The sequence below is a fragment of the Thermobia domestica genome, chromosome 14 (assembly GCF_964235325.1).
Source record: "Thermobia domestica chromosome 14, izTheDome1.hap1.1, whole genome shotgun sequence".
Taxonomy (NCBI): domain Eukaryota; kingdom Metazoa; phylum Arthropoda; class Insecta; order Zygentoma; family Lepismatidae; genus Thermobia; species Thermobia domestica.
The window spans coordinates 60499946-60522883 of record NC_137467.1 but is presented as its reverse complement, the minus strand read 5'-3'; the positions used below and the strand labels follow the sequence as shown (position 1 = coordinate 60522883).

General features: G+C 36.8%; 1 protein-coding gene across 2 annotated transcripts; it reads right to left on the bottom strand.

The window, feature by feature from the left end:
- Positions 1-5982: 5982 nt before the first annotated feature.
- LOC145669690 (uncharacterized) lies at positions 5983-22279 on the bottom strand. Of its 2 annotated transcripts, XM_081737977.1 has the most exons (7): positions 21812-22253; positions 18042-18290; positions 15815-15952; positions 14264-14466; positions 12351-12510; positions 10846-10964; positions 5983-8244 (listed from the first exon to the last, which is right to left on the bottom strand). In XM_081737977.1, exons 1-7 carry the CDS (start codon positions 22017-22019, stop codon positions 8215-8217), a joined length of 1107 nt encoding a protein of 368 aa, XP_081594103.1. In that variant the 5' UTR covers positions 22020-22253; the 3' UTR covers positions 5983-8214. The 2 variants fall into 2 exon arrangements, 1 of the variants encoding a protein (XP_081594103.1); XR_014128225.1 differs by lacking the exon at positions 5983-8244 and having other exon boundaries at positions 14260-14466; positions 21812-22279.
- Positions 22280-22938: the final 659 nt, after the last annotated feature.

Below are 22938 nucleotides of genomic sequence, written 5' to 3'. Positions count from 1 at the left end.
TCCAGGATTTCCCTCAGTCCTACCAGGCAAGTGCCTGGATGATACCTACTAAACAGGCCCTGGCCGATACCTTCCCAAATCCTTTCCATTGTTATTATTGTTGTTGTTAGATATCCAGTATAAAGTGGCCTCTTGAGCTGTATTTGGTGACTCTTAAATAAATAAATAAATAAATAAATGTTCGAAGTGTAATTAGTTACTACGGTATATAAGATGAAATTTTATCATAAAAGGTAAGTGGGAAAGTTCAAAATACCCATGTACCATTTTTAGCTCTTCCTTAAAAAGATAGAATTTTTAATATTTTTAACTTTAATTATGTTCAGAGATGATACATATATCTATCTATCAATGGATTACTCAAAGTAATTAAAATAATATGCTTGAGCAGAGACGGCGCTGCGAAGGGGGGGGGCGATCGTCTACCCAGTAGATTTTCTCGCCCACAGCAACAGAATTAGAATAATGTATAAGTCGTCGTATACTTCATAAAAAAACAATTTATAACTTTTAATTGTAATGTAAATACGCTGCCACATCAGAAGGGCCCGGACAGAAAGATGAGGACAGAAAGACCCGAGTAAAAATGGGCCCACGTCAAAATTGCCCGAGTCGGAAGGGTCCCGCATCAAAAGGGCCTGTGTTAAAAGGGTTCCAGGTCCACAAAAGAACCTGAAATGTAGCCTGAAAAATATAAAAATGCTTATTAGATGAAAAATATTGTGTATACAGTACCTGATTTTTTTATATTATTATTATTATTATTATTATTATTATTATTATAGTACCGGTAATAATAATTCCAATGGGAGTTAAATCAAATGTTTTAAGATATATGAAACAAATATAGAATCATCTCATGAACAGCAAAAGAAAATTCCTTCAAATGTATGATAACGTATTATATCCACAACTAAGTTGAAAAGGAATTTGAGTGTTTCCATGGAAATGATGTAAAAGAGATAGGTAAAAGGTTAGATAAAGATTTTTTTTTCAGTCTAGGTCAAAGCATTAAAGCTTGGACTGATACAAAGTGTAGGTAGTTCGTCACACTCAGAGAAAAGTCTGCAGGAAATCGTGATGTCGATTTCATTATCGTGGCCCATTTAACTCTTAACAATATGTTAAAAGGGGGAACGGTTAGTTAGAGACATCGTTCCTTTTGACCTTTCTATTCAACACACCCAGAAGAGCAACTGCAAAAGAAGGAACGGGTCAAATGCGGGGGAAAGGAATAAAGTAGGCTGCAGGAGTGGGAGAGTGTGTGCAATTGTCGCTTTTTACCAAAACACACACTAACACATATACTCGTACTCACAGCCCGTACGCATTGTTGCCAATGCTTGAATTGAAAAATACTCTACCCTAGATCAAAAATTCCCCTTCTACATTAATTCTTAAAGAGGAAAAATAATGAACATTACACAAATGGATTTACAGCAGAGATGTCCAGACTCCAAGTGAATAAATGTGTGTCAGCATGTTATTCAATGGTTGCAGCACTTGAATTATGATGGTTTGTGTCAATATGATATTTTTAAGTGGGTGCTCTTTGACGTCATAATATACTTGCTCTTCTTCTCAGTAAGCCACAAGGAGAGAAGAAGAAGGCAGGTCCCCTGAGATAGAGAAAGAAGCGTCATGAAAGGCATCATGAAGACATGGTGTTGCAGATACGCTATTCACAGATCCCTTACTACATATCGTCGCATGAGAACCAGAGGACACATAACACTAAACTAACACTAATAACATAACAGTAAAAATTCGATTTTCGTGTTCTTCATGTTTGAACATAATTTTGAAAGCCTCACGTTGTGTAAATGGAACGGAACGCGATTTGTTCTCCTTGTCGATCATCTGTTGTAATGTACCTCAATTACTATCTTATTAAAAACATCTTTCTAAGAAAATAATAATTTTCTCCTCTCGCCTGTAAACCTACGAAAATGGAATTACGTTGCTCTGGTTCTCATGTGATGATATATACTGACAACAATAATTGTTTCTTTTATTCCCTACCCCGTATATTCTCACTCCTTCCTTCGATTTTAAAATTATGCTCGGAAGTCACATATTGGACAGTTGGCTACGAAAAGCTCAAAGCACTGGGGTACGCTACGACTTGTTACGGAACACGTGTTTAAATATAACATAGTCCAATTGAATTTATATGATTCTCCTGTTTATTTTCTTAACACGTTCTCTGCGTTACGAGTCACCGGTGGCTCGTGCGATACTTCATTTCTGTGCGGTGCTGTTCTATGCATTGTACTACCACTGTGCGTTTGTGGTATTTTCGTTTGTACATACAGATTTTTAACATTATTAGCATCGACGGACAAACCTCCAACGAGTCACACGGTGACTCGTATAGCACTAAGATCCAAACTCAGTTTTACACTGCCGCAGCGAATGTGTTAACCTTGGTTATTTAATTCATAAGTAATAAATTCTATAATTTATTTCTGATATAGTTACCTATCTACAGTGGCGTATTTAAGGGAGGCTTCCGGGCTTAATCCCCCCGAAATTTTATTTACTATAATAAAGTAAATGATATACCCTGCAGGGTTTTCACATTTCCAGGACTAAAGTTAGCAAAGCGCCCCCAAAGCAAAATCGTAAATACGCCACTGCCTATCTATAATTTCAATGAATCATAGTTGAATCCTGAGGATACATGCTTGAATGGAAAAGAATCTTTAGGAGTACGTACGAAAATGTTGAATATCATTGATCTAAAGTATGCTTTCACACAAAGAGAAAATTAAAGCAATATCAGATATAAACCAGTGACGGCTTTAGCGGGTAAGCCAGGTAAGAACGGGCCTACCCAAAAATTTTGAAAAATATATAAACGCTAAAAGATGCAATAAAAAGTAAATATGACATATATTTTCCACTATTTATATTAATTGTAGATAATTATTTAACAAATAGCATCATAAAAGTAATTTCCTACGGTCATTAATCAATCGAATGTGTATATGTACCCATAAGCGAGGGAGCGGGCCAGGCCGGTAGCCAGCCCAAAACTGTAGGGGGGCGGCTGAAATTAGGGGACGCCCGATCCAACCATTTATAGTTCATTACCATATTATAGTGCGTTTGCAAGCCTACCGTGAAAATTTTAGGGGGGCAGCGGAAATTTAGGGAAGCCTGGCCCCCTAAACCCCCTGGTTACGGGCCTACCCAAAATTAAAATCCTAAAGCCGCCCCTGATATAAACTTTTCTTCCGTGAATATTTTGAAGATTCTCATATGAAGACTATATAGTTTAGAGAGAAAATCATTGAAAAATGAGCATAGATAAAATGTAGATATCTAGCAATAAGATAAAAGTTTGTAGTAAAGACGCAGCTACTACAAGCTAATACATCCCCCCAGTAATCATTGTAATTTCACTTGTCATTACAGATATCACAACCCATGACTATCTCAGGGACGGATCCACGACGGACTACTAGAGGGGCGGTGGGTTGTAATACTGCTACTTAGAGCTACTTTTAAGAGCTTCAAACTCTGGGATGGGCTTCATTTATATATAAAATAAGAAAGTTTCCTCTTATGGGGGGCAGGCTGGGGGGGCGATAGCCTCGATCGCCCCCCTGAATCCGCCCCGGAATATCTACGTACACTAGTATTTGTCTCTTTTTGCCACTCTGGATTGAAAGTAAACTTCCCTTTGTTCCATTTTTTTTTATATAGGCAAAATTCTCCCAAACTCACTAGCAAGGAATTTTCAGCTAGATGGCAACACTATATGCTCTCACGCACACTTTGCAGAGCAGCATTGCCATTGTTACAAGGAGCCATTTGACTTGAGAGAGAAAACATTTACCCTTGTCGTCTGCCAGAAGTCTAAATATCAGCACGGAAGTAGCTTTAGTAGTAATAGTAATAGTAGTAGTTGTAATAGTATTAATAGTCGAGTAGAAATAACAACAAGCAACAAAGACGGTAAAGGATGCAGTAAGGAAATGGAAAGACCGCCATCTTTATTTCTTTTCTTTTTGATACTGAGTCGGTTTTTCTAAGATTCATTTAAGACAAAGAGAAATATAGAAGATGGTCTACATTCAACGTAAGAATCCACAACAACAGTCATTTGTCCCTAAACTTAAGCACCAACAGCTTTTAGCAACAAATGTAACTCTTCATATATCATGTCAAATCAGCGGCATTATCAGATATATTGTTTTCGGTTTCTCAATGGGAAAACCCATATTTACACATGGGCCAGAGGGCGGCAAATTTTAATGAGCAGTATATTTTAAGAAATCAAGATTGAATCGGAAGAAAATAGGCTGTCTACATGAGAGAAATTTAATGGAGATCTATGTTGGAAACAAGGTTCCCCATGCCGTAAACGCCGGTGGGCCACTGATGGGCTGCCTGCGACACGTCGCTAAGAAGTGGTGGCCCGGAAGCGACGCTCGCGTGCGACCCAGTGTCCGTTTTTCCAATTTTTCTGGTGGGTGGCCCACCAGCGGCAGAAATCGGTGGTCCCGCCGCGATAATCGCCAGCGGCCCGCTTATATATTTTTGTTATGTTACAGATGGATGGCCCACCAGCGACGCGTCGCTAGAAATTGGTGGGTCAGTGGCGACGCTCGCGGGCGGCCCGGTTTCCGTTTTAACAATTTTACTGTTGGGTGGCCCATCAGTGACAGAAATCGGCGGTCCCGCCGCGACGAAACGTCTGTGTTCCACCAATTAGCAGATTCTTTTTCTGCCAACATGGAACACCGTATTTAGTAGCCCAAAAATTGCCTGATGAGATTGAATTATTGTAACCATAGCTTAGCTTAGAATAAAAAGAAGTAATTGCTTGTTCTTGAAGTAATGGGTATTCAAATGCACTTTCTCTCATTTTTATTCATAGAGGTTTCACAGCCTTGGCTCAAAATCTGCAGAAATATCGATTGCTTCATTCCGTTTCTGCAGATTTTGAATCAAAATTTCTATGAATAAAAATGGGAGAAAGTGCATTTGAATAAACATTTATAAGCATAGAACAATTGCATTAAGAACAAGCAATTCTCTTTTTATTCTTACTATAGTTATTGTTTAAAAAATTAAATCACGTCAGGCATTTTGGGCTACAAAGTACAGTATTCTGTGTTGGCAGAAGCCTCCTGCTAATTGGTGGAAAATTAAGGAGGTGGACAAATGGCAAGTGGGACGACATGGACCACAAACTGACGAAGGAGTTTAGACAATTATTAACGATAAACAAAGAATTTCACATAATTTGAAGCAAAATATAATTCAATTATTTATACTATTCAGGATATTGGGGAATTGATGGACACCAATTAAAAAGATCCAATAAAGACAAAAATGAACCTATATAGGCGTTCCTCCGTCGCTCCTGCATCTTTCTATCTCCCGAATGTATTTTTTACTCTAAAATATAATTCGTCGCTGTCTATAAAAATGTCAACCGAGAATGTTAAAATTGTCAGACATGGTGAATTCCACAAGGTTATATTTTGCCTTTATTGTCTGATTTATTTATTTATTTATTTTTTTTTTTTTACTTCTGCTCTCTTATTTTTGAATGCAAAGTTTCAACAATTAAACTTCTTGAACTGATCTTGGTTGAAGCAACAAATAAGTGTAAAAAATACATCGAGGAGATAAGAATTAAGACACGTGTTGCCAAGCAGAGTTATAAAATAAACCCTTTTCAGTCGTGACACACATCATTCGATTTTAGATTTAAAATATACATGTTGGTAAGCTATTACCTGTTGGAATGTTTGACTGTAGGGACTAAAGTGCACAAACTGTAAATATAAATTATGAGAGATCCTGCACTTACTAACCACGAGTTCTCAATTCCATTTGTGTGGCAAATTGAACTAGCCTTATTAGAAAATAATACATTGATTGTGCATCACTACGAGTGTTACAGAAGTTAATAATGAAAAGTAAATATACGAAGGCATAAAATCTGGAAAGAACCAAAGAAAATAATTAAAACTAAAATCTCACTTTATTCAAACAAACGCTTATTTATAAACACAAAACAAGAGGAAATCTAAAGAAAAGTGCAAATGGTCAATATTTTCAAGCTATATCACAAGAAAAATATAATTCTAAGGATCCAGCCCTTTTCTTATGGAAAATGGCACTCGGTCAAATTATTTCTAACTATGCGCAAACGAAAGGCCTTGAAGTGTAGATAAAAAGACACCATGGGTAAGAATTTCTAAATATTATATTTCTCGAGTTATATGGGTTTACAGTTACGTGATGTCATGAAAACCGCGTGAAATAAAACTGTAATGTGCCCATGAGTGGACTGACCTTGTCTAAGTGCTTGTAGTTCACAATACGGCCACAGACGAGGGACTGCGCAACGTCTGTGATCGCATCGTGAACTACAAGCTACTTCGACAATCCGCGTGATGCATTATTCGCGAAAATGCGGTTTCGAGGGTATCGAAAGCCAGTTAGCCAATGCCATTATGAGTTTCTGCTAGCTTTGATGTCATTGACTAACTGGCTTTGTATCCTCCGAAGTAGTTTTTTGACGAATAATATATCACGCGGTTTTCATGATATTGAGCGAATATAATTGTTAGAGATTTGTGCCCATAGAGCCTTTTTACCTATACATCAAGACCTTTCGTTTGTGCATACAGGGTTTCCACTGATTTGGCAAGCACAAATTCCCTGACTTTTGCAGGTTTTCCAGGACACAATAAATTTCCAGGGTTACAGATAATGTAAAAAAGCAACTTTATTTCTTCGGACCAGAGGTATACTATGCATGTACATTTATATTCGTCCCTTAAACGCCGTAAAGTAATTTAAAAAATGTTAAACTACTGGCTCGTCTTGCGATGAACCAGAAGAAATTCCTGCTTAGCATTATAAAACGTTAAAAATTGGATTTGAAAGTTATAAACTCATATTGAAATTCCCTGACTTTTCCAGGTTTTGTCAGATTTTCATGGAATTCCCTGACTTTTCCCGGTTTTCCGGGTGGGTGGGAACAGTGGCATAGTTAGAAATAATAAATTGACCGAGATCCATTTTCCGTAAGAAAAGGGCAGGGCCCTTTACGACTGAAAAAATAATACAAGATTTACGGGTGTAGAACGTGCATATGCATATCTGGCTTTGCTACGGTAAAGTCGGAAAAATAAATTGTATCTTGAATATATATCGCGCAGCATTGTTTAAAATACCAGTGCTTTCCATTTACTTTAAGAACGTATAATGCTTTTTGTAATTTCCTGTGTAATGCCAAAATTCAAAACTGGATAGTCCAAATGTTAAAAACGATGTTCAGAGTAGTGTATTGATTTTGGCATTACACAGGAATGAAAGATAAATAACCCCACACGAAATTGAATAATGTTAAGATTTAGTATTAACCGGAATTAAACATAATTTTAAGCAAACGTCGAGACAAAAGCAGATCTAAACCAATGGTACATGTAATCTGTAGTGAAACATGTCGAAATCTGCATGTTAAACATATGGAATGTAGGAAAAAAAACGCGTTAGGACAACGCTGTTCGAATCACGCTGTATATAGCACGAATCTCCGCTTTCTTAGCAAAAAATGCGCGTTCTACACACGTAAATCTGTACATATTGTGAGCAAAGTACATCCATCCACTATAGTATTTCAGTACAATTAAGCTATTTTTTTGTGCGTTACGCAATGATGACAACACCTTAATCCACAATGAAAATATAACCCCCCTGCAATTTGTTTAGGCTCTACCGTAATTGTTCTTGTTTTCATAAGTGTTTCTGAATGTGAGGGTAAATCAGAATGACCATACACTCGCAAAACACGAAGCAAAGCAGTCACTGCTCTGCTAGTTATATTATGCTTCTGTACCCACAACCGCAACTCAACGCTTAGATGACCATTTTCTACATTTATACCAGACATAGAATTGTTAATGTTATCCTCGTTGTCACCATGTGTAATGTCACTTTGTGCACTATTTTCAACATCACTAATATTGAATTCACAACATTCATTGAATTCGATGTCACTAACACTGACTTCACGTGCTGTTTTCTTGTACGGAATGAAAATCATCTTTGTCACAAACAATGGTACTGTCTGATTCATTATTCCTAGAGAGTTCAACATTTGCCTCTATATCTTCAAACTGTCGGTTGACCTCTCTCTTTATTCTTTTGTATGCAGTTGAAGATAAAACACGGTGGTGACTTTTAGGCATCTGTACTCAATAGGAGTTTTTTCTGTAAAAGAAATATAAATGCTTCTATTACACATTAACTCTAGATTTCATTAGGGATAGTTTTGCAACAAATTTCGTGCAAGACCAGTTATTTGTAATTTCTGTGTATTAGAACTTTTTCTTTAAATCATCTAAGGGAATAAAAGTTGATCCAAACAAGTTTGAAACCCACACTTAAGCCAGCAGCACTGGCAGCAAGTGCTGCAGACTCTAGAACAAATAGGATAGAATGCCGTTACACGGACGTATACGTATACGGAAAGATGGGAGTCCACATCGGGATAAAAACTAACACTTGTAAAATCTCAATCACGAAGAAATGAAAAATAATGTTAAAAAGGGTTGGCAAATTGGATAAGTGCCCTCATTTGTTACACCATGTGTCCTTTCAAATCATGGTGTCACTGGTGCTAAATCATAAGATTTTACTGGAGGTGCTGCAAAAGTTAATTTTATTAGCAATGCTGAATTTACTTGTCTAATTTTCGCAATCAAATTGTCATTTTTGTATCAGAAATGTATTGTTACAATTTTAAGCGTTGGAAAGTAGTTAGGGCTAAAATAGTATTATTAAATGTTTGTTGGACATTTCTGAAATTGCTTTACAACCTTTTAGTAATATAAGAACAGGACTGAGGTTTGTACAGTTCTATCGTGCATGGGAACTTCAGAAAAGGCTATTTTTCATCTGCAATGATTAAGAATGTAGTATTAAGAAAACATTTGTAAAGATAGTGTTTCAACACTGATTTGGTGAAACTAAGTAAAGCTCTGAGAAACTTAGACATTTAGCAAGATTAGAAGCCATTTTCTCAGGAAACAGTACATTTTTAGTTTTCAATTACAACCTGGTGCTTAAGCAGTAAAACTACTAAAAATATATTATCAAATAAACCGAATGGTGAGAATCTCTCTCTTTTTCTCTCAGAGAGAGAAAGAGAGAGAGAGACCGTCCCGGTGGTCTAGTGGTTAGCGTCGCTGACTACGGACTTAGGGTTCCCGGGTTCCATTTCCGGCGCTGCGATGGTTTCCAAGGCGTGGGTCTGGAACGGTGCCCACCCAGCATCGTAACGCAATTGGGGAGCTGTTATGAATGAAGATAGTGACGATCACAGTGAAAGCTTCGGCTCTCCTCTCCCAACCCGTCTGGTCAGCGTGGGAGCAGTAAACCAATTCCTCCCTCTGGGGAGAGGCCTCATCCAGTAGTGGATCGAATATGGCTGTGATTTATTATTATACACCGAATTAAAATTAGATGAAGGGTCTTGTTATTCTTAGGAAAATATCCCAGTACATATAAATAGTGATGACAGATACAGAGTTAATCTATCTTTCTTCTACATCCTGCATGATTGGTCACGAACACCAACAATACATTGAACTACAGAGGGCTACAGTTTGTTAGCCACAATGATCGGATGAACATTTCAAAACGGCGGCCATTTGAACTTTCGAAAAATTCATAATTTTTACAATTATGAACCGATCTGCACCATATTTGAACAAAATGTCGAGGTTAACAATATACTAGATGTGTGTGAAAATCAGAACGAACCGTTAAAAAATTTCAAAATGGCGGCCGTTCAAAGAAGCAAAATAAAAAAAGAAAAAGCCATCTTCCCGTGAACGAGGATCGAAGACCACTTTTTTTTTTTTTTTTTTTTTTTTTTTTACATTCACGCCAACCTTTTTTACACACTCATACCACATATACTGATTTGTGATTACCGATTACTGATTTCCGCTTAATACATTCCACAAGAACAACCACGACACTACGCAACACCCAAGCCCAAGGCGAGAATCGAACCCACCAGCCCCACAGCCAGGGGACAGCAACCGAACGCGTCTAAAAACACGACCACCGAGGTTTCTCCACTCGGGAAACTGTGACGCGAGGGAAGAAGATTTTTTCTCAGTATTTGTATATTTCAATCTATCAAGAGAAGTCCGTGCAATAGGTCTCGCATCAATAAAATACATGCTAGAAAGAAATCTACCTATCCTTTGCGGCCTTGTGCCAAAAGCTGTTTTTTTTTTCTTTCTTTGAATAGGGCAGTTTTTGAAAAAAAAAAAAAAAGATTGACATTATAAGCCAGTAAATTTGCAAAGGAAAAATTAAGTTTCCAACATTTAAATTCTTCCCCAAAAAAACTTCTTTATTTAAAAAAATAATAATAAAGCAATTTATAATATCTGTTTTCTGACCTTGGGCTGACATGTAATCTAGTTGGTAAAGTGACCGACTGCCAATCGAGCGACATGTGTTCCATTCCCGGTGAGAGTACAAGGAACTTCTCAACTGAGGCTCTACGTCCTAAGGGTTTTCTTCTGCATGACTCTGGTTTCTTATACCGAAAGCTTGCTCCAATATCTTCGTGTGTATATTCGTAAGTACTCTTTTCCTATATACAAACATTTGAACAGAGAGCTTAAATGTAATGCAGCGTGAACAACCACTCTAAGCTTAGAGCCAAACGGTGAATAAAATATTAAAAATGTTACTAGTTTTAAAAATACTAGGCCAGTAACTAATTTTACTGCGCTGAGCTATGCAGGTTTTACAGCCTAAAGAGTTAGAAAATATACTGCTTAAGTATACCTGACGTCTTCTTTCTCTTCCTCCGTTCCTGTCCACCGCACCTTTTAACCACCTTTGGGTAATGTGTATAATTCGGTGTGTTGTGACATTATATCCTGGGAAGTTTGCGGCGACAACATCTGGAAAATGCAGAGAATTTAATTTAGAAGTACAAAAGTGGAGCAAAAATGGCGCACTGTAAAATATTAGTATTAACTAACTAACAGTAAAAGATGATCACTTTCTAGTATTCATTTTTATTTTCGTTCTCTTTCCAGTGAGCTTTTCAGACAAAATAACACCAGAAATGCAATTGGCTAAAAGTGGTCCAAAGAACTTACCGATGACTATCAAGGAGAGATTTAATATAGGTACAATAGGAAGATGAAGCATATTTCAAAGCTCTTTTAATGCTTTTACCCGTGCTGTACTTCTTGAACTAGAGAAACCAATTACTATTTTTCTCCTCGAAAATGTCCCTGAAAGGAAACTAATGCTAAAGTAAAATCTCGAAAATACTGCAGGATATTTTCATCAATGCTCACAAAACTATGTTAGGTACAAGTTCGTTGGAGAAGAAAATCGGACAAGGAGAAGAGGGTAAAAAAAAAAAAGAAACTATGGGCAAACATGCGGAAAAAAGAAAAAATAATAAAAACGATTTAAATGGATTTTTTTTTATATCATAAGAGGTTTATCATGAGGTCTACTGTTCGAAGAACCTTTATAGTAGTTATTTTATGTCTTATGTGAAAACACACAAACAAACTTTCATCCATGTATTCTAATAAAGGGTATCCGAAAACACAACGTACAAGAAAGAGAATTGGTACCAATCTACAGGTATTGTGTTAGGAAATGCAATGCACCTTTTCTGAAAATAATTTATATATTGCCAACCACTAACTCTTCATTCAACATCAAAAAGTAATTTTTCATGGCCTAAACCAGTAATAAACCATTCTCCCGAACTTTCTTGTATATTCAGAGAATTCCCATTTTTCCCCGACTGTAAACACTATCATGGGTAAGCTCGCTTGCCATCAGACAGTGACACGCAGTGTTGACCTTATAGTTGCTAACAGCTGGCATTGAAGCAGGCTTCTAAGCTCATTCCGTTACACGAGTTACTATTACTAGTATTAAGGTTCTTCGAAAAGTAGACCTCGCGATAAACCTTTGAAAGTGTCGTTCAGATTCATCAAAATTCATTGTTCGAGCAACTCCCTTTCATTTTCTGCCTTCATCTTGTCCGATCCCCCCCCCCTTCCCAACCAATATCCCGGAATCTTCAATTTATATTTGCACATTTATAAGGCTCTTATAACAGAAAACAATCCATTAAAGTAGTTATTAATAAAAATGCTCGTTTTTCTATAGTTTTACCCCTCTACAGGGAGCAGAAGCTAGTTAAAAATCTCTTTTTTACCTTCCATCAACAGTAGGACCTGCTAACAGACACAAGACGTAATTAATACTAAAATGTGACAATAGTTTAAGACTTTTTTTTTTTTTTTTTTGCTTACCTCGAAGAATTTCAGCCAACAAAGATTTTCCAAAGGAAAACTTGGCGTTACTGCCAGTTATGTTAACTCTCAGAGCTGCTTCGTCTGTCATCAATTTCCTCAGAGCATTTCTTGCACACTGTTCCACATTTTCTCCACCCACTGCGGTCAGCAACCGAATCTGAAACACAAGCGAACAACATTTTTGTGTAAGTATTCAAACTGGTAAGGTACAGATCAACTTTCTGAACTTTCTGACTTATGTTAGAGAAAGGTTATAAACACAAATTTACTCAGAAAGTAGCCGAGAAACACATTAATTTTTTTAATCCTAGAACAAGGAAGACTCATTGAGGACTTAATGTATCAATTCCAAATCCTTAATAACTAAATAGACTGTGCAAACGCAAAAAAAAAAAAAAAAAAAAAGTTTTAACTATAAACGAGATATGCAAATAATGACTTTTTACTTGCAAAAATCTGGAACAAAAATATTAATGAAGTTTCGTATTTGAGGAATGTGTACTTCTTACAGTGGAATCAGCTACGCAAGTGCAACGCTAGAAATTTCGTACCTGTTTCTAAACAAATTCTGGAGGGAGCTAATAACTGCGGTGCTTACTTCGTTAAAAAAAAATTAATATATACATAAAATAATACGTCTTTTGGCCCAGGGCCGCTAAGGACAGGTAGATTTTATAAAGAGCCGTCATTTCGAAATTATCTAACGGATCGTTCTGATTTTCACATACAACTAATATATTGTAATCATCAACATTTTGATCAAATTTGGTGCCAATCGGTTCATAGCTGTAGATATTTTGAAATTTTTAAAAGTTCGAATGGGCCGCCATTTTGAAATTTTTCATCCGATCATTCTGGATAACGAACTCATCCGACCTATTAATACAATCAATTCTTGTGTTTAGTTTAAATTCGTTAAAAATTACGGCAGCTAAAGCGTTCACAAGAATCGTTATATAGCCTCTATCTATATACATTTGAACTGAGGGTAAGTTAGTGCCAGGGGGGTCATGATCGGAGAAAATATATAGAAATTCTTCGGAATTTCTGACATGAGGATCTCTGCAATAAGCAGATTTTTAAAACTCCACCTAAAATATTAAACACCTAACATGCAAAGAAATAACTGAATCCGAAACTATTGTTGTAACTACATGTTGCATCCTGAATATTGCGAAATAAAATAGAAAGTATATTATATTTACGCGCGTATAATGGAACGGGTGCTACTGGAAAAAAATGTTAGAATTCGAAAACAATACGTAACACTCCAACTCAGAGCGGGTGATAATATACCAATCATTACTCACCTCAATGTTAAAAAAAAGAGATAAAAAATAAAATTTAAAAAAAAAATTATCTAGTGCCTGCAATACATGCACGGAGCACCGGAGTTTTCGCTTACGGTATCATTGACGTACTACGTATTAAATAAAAATATAAAGGTAACTACTGATAGCAATGTAAAAACTAAAGAAAAGCACTTTCGGCTGTTTGCCATTGTCATCATCTGTTGAAAACGGATATATAAGTAAAACGACTTCGTACGTTTTAAAACCACGCTGAAGGTATAAAAAACACGAAGAGAATTAAGGATATTATACTGTGGTGATCTCAAGTGGATTAAATCTCTAAGTAATTTTTCCTCTCCAGCGTGTTTTAACCATTCATTAACGCTTTTCCTATGTATCTTTCTTAAATAGATAACCGATGATGACTATGTCAAAGAGCAGAAAGTTTTTTTTTTTTTAATGTAATCACAAGTTGGCTTTATGCGTAATACGTTCAGTGGCCCTCTAGGCAAAAAAATCCGGTGCTTCGTGCATGTATGGTACGCACTAGATGAGAATAAGGATAATTGCAAACTGAATATGCACATTATTAAAAAGAAAAACTGTATAATCACTCACCAAATCGTTCCGTTTGTTTTCATCCTCACATTGTGATTCTACAGATTGTAAATCTTCCACAGTTTTACACGGTAAAATGTTCCATTCAGCAAAGGTAGGACTCACGGTATGAGTTTGTGCAGTTAGTTTTAGTAATTGTGTATTATTGGATTCACAGACTTTTCTAAGAACCTCTAAGCTTTGAAGTATTTTCTTCAGGTAAACTGAAACCAAAAAGGAAATATTCAAAAAGTTTTCAGGAAAGGAAAACCACTGAGAAGGTACAAACGACTGTATAAAACTTCACCGTGTTTTAGGTAGATTTCGAAAGAAATACTACCTTATACATTCCTAACCATGTTACGACTTCGGAAAAGTCTCTTCATGACTTTTCATTTCACGCTCTCTAGACCTCAAAACAGTTCTTAGTTAAAAAAAAGTTTATATATATATATATATATCACGACTTTGTGGTCAAGACAACTGGAGTAATTTTGTTAAGATCTTTAACATTGAAATAAATAAATATATAAAAATAAAAAAAATAGGCACAAACTTTCCGTTAATTGTCAATGGGTTTATTCGAACCATAGGTGTGGGAAGGAGGGGGGTTGAAATTTTGACCAAAATCGCTGCACCTTTTTCTAGAAGTGGTAGCGACTTGCGGATTTTTAAATAGATTCCCTATTGTTGACTTGATTAGCAAAAAAGAAACATTCCAAAATTCAAATTTCCCCAAATTTTGAAATTTTGAGACTTTTTCTAGGAAGAACTTTTGCTGGAGAAAATTTGTAGTCTTGAACTTTTTTCCAAAATTTATACTCTTCGAGTTCGGAACGTATTTGTGTTTTGGACCCCGCTAACGCTCATTTTGAAGCACTCCTGACGCTTGGAATCAAGCCGTTCACAGCTAAAAGTTATGAGGTATTAATTTAGCGAATATAGTTATTAACTAATTTGTCGTGCACCGTTGTTCTGCCTGTAATGCTCTCGTAGATAAGAGAGAATTGCATGGATTATCATGCAAAAGCAGCGCAGGTAGACAATCACAGCACTCGAACGTGAATGATATCATTTTGAGAGCTCTCATCTCTGCAGGTGTTCCATCAGTACGAGAACCAAATACCGCAACGCATTAAAAAATTAAAATTTGGCTTAACAAGTATATACAAACATTTCAACATAAATGCCCGATACGGTTTCGAGTAAATCAGGTATCCAATATATAAAGATGCGCCTTTGATTTACTAAACTGCAAACTTAAAAATCAGTATTTGACAATGTGGATAAGGTTTACACTTCAATTCCATTGAGCATATTATCTATGCGGCAGGGTTTGATATGCATACCACTGAACCTCTTCCGACCAACCATGGTAGATTATGGGAGCCTGGGCAGCAAATATGAAATTCTAAACAAATGAGAAGCTCCGGTAGAAGGAGCGCAATTATGATGACCAACTTAGAGGAAATTTTGAGCTCTGTTAATTTAAATTGAGAGAACACAATAGTTGGAAGGAAGTTAACATTTAGCAAAAGTGCTAGGAACACAAAAATAAATAATCTTTCATACCTGATTCTCCTGGTGAAAGTGCACCGGATGTGTGACTGCTTTTAACACTCGGTGTTGTATCACCTTCGCTACTTGGAGTATTCTGATCATGACTGTTGACGCGAGTGGAGCTTGAAGCCACAGCATTACAGCGAGAACCTGTTAAAAAAAAAAAAAAAGTTCTGACACCAGAATTTAAAGTGACACAAATGCTGCTACCGCGGTCCACTAATTTTCATATCTGTTAATCTCTCCTCATCTAAGCCAACATATTACAATTGTATAGCTTTTTGCTAAATACAAAATGTCGAATCAAAACAACATATACCGAAACATAGAACAATAAATTGCATAGTAACACACACCAAATTAATTAAAAATTTTCACAGAATTATTATCGCCGAGTCTAAGAAGTAGAATATAAAAGAATCTTAAGTTCTCACTCCAAAATCTGAAAGAATAAATAAATAAATTTTAAAAAATGGAACCAACTTTGCAAAAAAAAAAAAGTATAACTAACAAAGTTTCCAAAATACTTTCTTTCTATTTGAGTGTATAGCTTCGGACTTGATATACAAACTGTAAAAATATGACATATCTGCTGGAGGTAGAACAATGTAGAACTTTCGTTGAAATACAATGCATCTCGATAATCCGACATAATATCCAAACTACTTTTTAGCCCGTATTCAAGCGATCTGTTTCAAATTGTGTAGTGCACGACTAGATAGCCGTAGAAGCCTACTCTTCCAATTTGATGGATATCGGTTGAACAGCAACTGAGAAAAAGGCTGAAAACTCTTTCGGCATGCATTTTCAATATATTAAGTCTTTGCGTCTCCTGTAAAATTTAAATGTTACTTATGCTCATTTTTCAAAGTATGGTTGCTCAATTTTTCCATCATAGGTAACTAACTTGCTGTTATAGCTATGAAATTCTATTTTTAAACAATATTTTCAAAAATGCAATGTATCTTTTTCTGCTCTAAGACCCCCAATTAAAACAAATTCGAACTACAGACCAGTCACACCTCAATCGGAGTAGAGCTTTCGGATGGTTTGTAGTTCAACGACCTATCACCCTGACTGGAATTAGGATATTCATTGACTTACAATGTCGGAATGTTAAATTCCTTTTTTTTCAGCAAGTAAAGGATTTCATATGTAGAGGTCCAGAGTACAATTTCAAGCAAATATATTTTCGAATAAAATATAAATCATACTTGCATGTTGTGCGCGTGACTCCGGCCTCGAAGCACGATGACATTACTGAACGCAGTGTTTCTGAAAACAACACAGTCTGCTTTTCTGTGCCGAAGTATTACGCAAACCTTCACCATATCAATTGAATGGGTGAGATGTAAAATGAGTTCATTCCATTTGAACTTTTTAAAATACTAAAAATAAAGTGTTCCCGATGAATGAGTGGAAACACTCGTCGCCTTATAATGAAGGGTCTTGGGTTCGATTCCCAGTGAAGATACAAGTCAGTATCCACAGAAAATTTCTTCCCGATTTTCCAGAATGTGCTGATCATCCTCGTTGTTTGAATCCCATGTTAAACCACAGGTCCCGTCCGTAGGACGTCATCATCGCATTGAAGGCAATGACAAACAAGCATAGGTTCGTCTTGCTCAGACCTGCCTCCGGGCAGATCATTATATCATCATCGCTAAAAAGAAAAGTTTTGTGGTCACACTACACTAATTTATGACGAATTTGCTGTCTGCTAATATTTCGTAGATTGAATAGTTTATAAGCAACCACATTCATTGTTGAACAGTAAAGTTAAGTTTAGCCATAAAACGGTTTAGAGGAGATAATTTTATTTCAAAACCAGATTCATATAGAATATTTTCCTTTTGCATCTCAACCATGCAGTTATGAACTAACGATGCAATTCAAAAGACAGAAATAAAAATGATGTCCAGTACTCATCTAAATATGGCCTTAAAAATATGAAAATTATTTTACCAGACAATGGATCGAAACGGAACCTTTGGGCTTATATGCCAACTGCGCCACGGAGTCGACTCTCTTTACCGCCACAAAGCTTCCACTCTTGACGTCAGTGTTAGGTGCTAGTTATCTTAGGACCGCTGGAAAGTACTATAACTCATAGTTATACTGGACCGTGACTGAATAAATATTGTATTAAATGTTGCTATAATTTTGTCATAAAACATAGACTGAAAAATGAAAGTCGAAACCAGCAAGCACACAATATAAAAGAATCAGTTGAACCAACCTGTAGCAACTTTAAACACATTTGGAGCTGGTACTATTTCTGTGTCATCACTTGCAAGTTCTCTGTTAACTGCTCCACAAGCATGATCCGATTCATTTGATTCTTCTGATTCATCTTCACAATATATGCGCCGCTTAACGGTTTTTCTTTTCGATCTACGTTGGGGCCCTGGCTCTTCATCCGCTGTTGTTGCTATATCTGAGGTATAAGAGCAAAGTTCCTCTTTGGATCTTACTTTCAGGTAGTCCTCTGCAAGAAATCAATTTGGGCTGTTTTATAAATCTTCCTGTGTATTTATATAGTTCAAAAATAGCAGCAATTGAAATGATACAATGTTATTAGTTCAATGCAATTTATATTTACTGTATAATTTCAATTTCTAAAAGTACGAAACCTTATTCTATTGGTTACATTTTATGAAATGCATTTTAAAATGTTGAGTGCATTGTCATTTCATTCAGAGCCAATTTACAGTGATTCTCTACAAGGTCTTCTGTGTTTCCGAAAAAATTCTGTAGTATTGGATGGGCAGACAATTCAGACGTTATTTCCAAGCCCCGAATTTGTCTTACAAGAAAAGTGTTGCAGCCTGTTGACGAAAAAAAACAAGTGCCATAGATTTTATGCTGAAAATAGGATCGGCCATAACAATATACATATTAGTGAATTCCTCGTGAAGAATAAAATTCATTGCGCTCACTCCCGGACGTGTACGGGCAACCATGTCCGAAACAAGTTCTCATCGTAACACGTGTGCAGATTTTGGATTTATCCGTAAAAATGTTGTCAGATAAGAATTATTTCAGCTTTGACAAACGCAATTCATAGCAGCGAAATCCGGACAGCAAGTCTCCGGAATACCCACATGAGGATCAGAAATAACAATATACAGATTAATGAATTCCCTGTGAAGAATAAAATTGATTGCACTCACTCCTGGAAAACCATGGCTGACTACTGGCGAGTTCACCGTGTCATGTGTAAATCAAAATGTTGCATTCTTGTCGGAATTTAGATCCTATCACGGACATGGTAGTCCGGACATGTCCAGACGCAATTGTGATGGGCATTACGCTTCACAATCAAATTAAAATTGGTATGAGTTTAACGTCCCTTTTTCGCAGCGAGAGTCATATAATACGTGAACCTACAGTTTAAAGTGGGTTTCGAACCACCATTTACGGTGAGCTCCCAGCGGGAATCCAACTCGCGACCACGTGCACTGAAGGCAATCGCGCTAAGTATCAGACTACGAGGAAACCCACTTTACAATACATCCACTGATGTATACATAACGTATGTTGAAAATTAATATTCATCATCTGGACACTGTTGCCTGCTGACAATATATATATATATATATATATATATATATATATATTATTAGCCCGATACGCATGTCTGTATTCCGGACAATTGCTGTCCGGTATTGACTGCTGTGAATTGCACTTTTCAAGGCCAATCCAGTAATATAAAAATCATTCTTGTCTGATAACATTTTCATGGCTAAACAAAATCTGCACTCGTGTCCGAATGAGTTCCTATCTGTGTATATATGCAAGTGTAATTAAATTTCTACCAAATTTTCTATTTAGTAGACCGTCTGGTAAACTGAACCCTAATTTTTAAACCTGATGGTAATGGAAAGGAACCTACATTTTGAAAATATGGTATTTCATGCATTTTCTTCATGGTAGAACTAGAGGAGTTCTTCTAGAGTTTTACCAGGGCTCTGAGAGTTTCAAGGGGACCTTTTGGACCTGTAATTTTTACTATTTTGAGTTTTTTTTTTTACTTGGAAATCTTAATTTGCACCCTCCACATAACGTGTGAGTTGCCACTATTTTGTACCTTTATTAACAAATAAGATATAATTTTTTGAACGTTAAGTTTGCAGCTTAGTGTCAGCGTTTACCATCACCTATACTTTTTAACAGTCTTTGCAGTTTTAAGTAATAAATCCCATATTTCGCATTATAAGAAACTGTATTTTACGATTACTAAAGCAAACGAACCTAATTTTAACTGTTTTCAAGCTACAATTCTTACAGAATGATCCGAGGATTTTACCTGTCTCCGGACATAAGTTAAGGAAATGGCGCTAACGTATTTTTTTTTTTAAATATATCGGTTATTAATAAAGATACAACATTGTGGCAGCTCACCATTATGTTGAAATTCAAAATTAAGAGTTCCAAGAAGAAAGAAAGAAAGAAAAAAAGAACTCAAAACAAAACAGTAGAAATTACAGGTCCAAAAGGGAAATTTAAGCAGTTTCAACGAAGACTGCATGGACTGCAATTTTGTGACGGTGTTGCGGACCAGTAATGTAGAACATTCCCTGGGTTCACTCGAGTAGACGGCTCTACCAAAAACAAAATTTATAGGTAAAATACGATGCCAAACACTTTTCGTAAACGAAGTAGAGTGTGAATATAAGTAATTTCTGCCATTAGATATCATATTGAGATACATTTTGAATGGGAGTGAACGTTTTCTAAGTGTAACTATTTACTGAAGCGGAAAAATACAAGAATGCGAAAAAGGTGGAAATAAACGGCGGGAATGTTCTGTTCGTGTTAGCAATGGTCATTTGCGATGAATATAATGCAAACATACTATTTTATTACAAAGACTTGTGTGAAAAACAGCACCATGTTATAAAGTTTTTGCAGCTTTATGGTATGTTGAAACGTAAAATCAACTATGCAAAGTGTGGAAAAGACGAAAAAATTCAAAACAGACGAATTTCTCCTCGCAGGGGGCCATTTGTACCCTGGAAACCAGTGAAGCCGTTTTGAAAGTAAGAGCTATTTCGATTATTTAAGTGTTTTTGAAGGTGAAAATTATTGCGGACATTTTATGTATTTTTCCATTCTTGTTTATGCGTATGCCCCCCGTCGCTGATGCGCCTGCTCCCTGCAGACGTACCCATCGGGCCACCCTGCTGCGCTCCTGCACTGACTCGGTTAGATGGCATTCCTGCTTTTAGTGGCCACCTAGCACAAGTTTGTTCGTGGTTTATGCATTAGCTCCTCATTTAGTGCATGCTCTGCAAGAAGAAATCGGAAAATGCAATAAATGTGTGAAAATTTGATAGAGGCGTCTGCTCGAGTAATGCCCTTCCCTTTAAGGGTTGCTGCAACAGGAGAGCAATACACTCTCCATCCTCTCCTTTGACTCACGTTTCACTTGGTTTAGCACCTTTTTTGGAACTCTCATAGACCTTGCATACAGGAAGACACAGGTCCAATTGGTCAACGCTCCTGCGTAAAACAAGCGAACCACAATTATAACCTTTTCATGAGTTTGTGAGTGGTCTGCGTTCTAGAACAGCTTTAACTAACTTTTATTTGACAAGGGTGTAAAATAAACTGACCTCATATATGCACTAGTACGAATTCTATTAGTTTTCGAAGTACAAGGGCCTAAATGTGTTACGGTAATGATCTTTACACCATAAAGGAGTTCATTTTATCATTTGTAAAATATAGCTTTATATCATATAGCTTTTTAAAATTTACCTACCTAAAGCCAATAGTATGTAGCCTATATGGGGGTCGGGCATCTACACCCTTCGCCTTTATTTGATTCACAATATACAGGAAGTATGTGCATATTTTTATTTCGAGGCTATAACTTTTTTTTTTTTTTGTCTTACTAGTACGTTGCAAACAATTTAGTACATTTCTAAACCCTATTCTACGCAAAGTATACAATTTTCATCGATTTGCTCCAGCGAGTATAGCAAGTAAATTTTAAAATCTTACCATCAGTGTATTTTACTGCCACTTCGTAGGTATCCCATGTTCTCTCATCTGGTTCTTCATGGAATATAATATGTCTTTGTCGTTTTGTTCCAGCATATGGTGGCCATCTTGCAATTTCTTTTCCTTCGTGTTCAGTTATCCAACAGTTTGGTATAGTAGCTAATGTATCTTCTTCCTTAAATATAATACAAGAAAATAATTTGCACATCTTGCCACTTACCCGCCACACTTGAGACCCGTATGTAAACAACAAATGAAGTGCTCCTTCCGCATGCACGCGGCGATGTTGACGCGTTCCTTCCTCGGCGAATCGAAGAAGCGCGGACTGCAACGAAGTACACGCTGTCACGTCGTGGCACCGTCACTATGCCGCTGCTTCATATCTCTATCCGATTTGTCGGAACTCCGCCGCCAGCGGCCCACTGGCGATACTCTTCGATACGTCGCTATGGCGACGAATCGACCATTTCCCTGCAGTGGCCCACTGGTTTTCAGCGACTCTTACGGCATGGGGTTACCATCGCATGAGCTCTGTTTCTATGTACAGTGCTACTGGTGCTAATAGGTTAAGGGTGTAGCTTGTTGGCCGCCAGCCAAACCTTGCATTTGGTATGTACGCCTCATCCCGTTGCTGGTTGCTCAATGTAAGCGGACACACTCTAATTATTTAGATCTGTACCGGATAGGAACAAATACGGTGAATGGTAACAAAATTTTCTCGGCTCCAGGGGCGTAAAATACCTAAATAGTCCAGAGATTGAGTGGGTCAGTAGGTCAAGCGGATCAAGATTTGTGAGTGGGTCGTTTTACAACCAGACGTAAACACTGCAATTCACCACTCACCTGACCTACTATGACCCACCGACCCATTGTGCTTAATGTATTGTAGACAGCGTCTTGGTGAATTTTCTACGTTTTATTTTCAAGACCTGCTTTTTTCTTCCTTTTTCAATTGCATCTATTTTCCTTACCTGAGATGCCTATATCTAAATGAAAAATGAACTTCAGGTGCTTTTGGATATTGATATTCGTTATTATAATAATAGCAGTAGGGCTTTTGACTTTGGAGACACAGTCGAATTTTACATTTTTTTTCTTCCCTTTATGTTGGCCTATCTTACCTTGAT

Excerpts from the sequence above, each read along its gene's own strand:
- LOC145669690 (XM_081737977.1), bottom strand. The coding sequence starts at position 22,019 with ATGTGCAAATTATTTTCTTGTATTATATTTAAGGAAGAAGATACATTA. Across the intron at positions 15,953-18,041 it reads TGTGTTTAAAGTTGCTACAG|GTTCTCGCTGTAATGCTGTG; the intron begins GTTGGTTCAACT and ends TTTTTTTAACAG. Across the intron at positions 14,467-15,814 it reads ACTTTCACCAGGAGAATCAG|TTTACCTGAAGAAAATACTT; the intron begins GTATGAAAGATT and ends TTTTGGTTTCAG.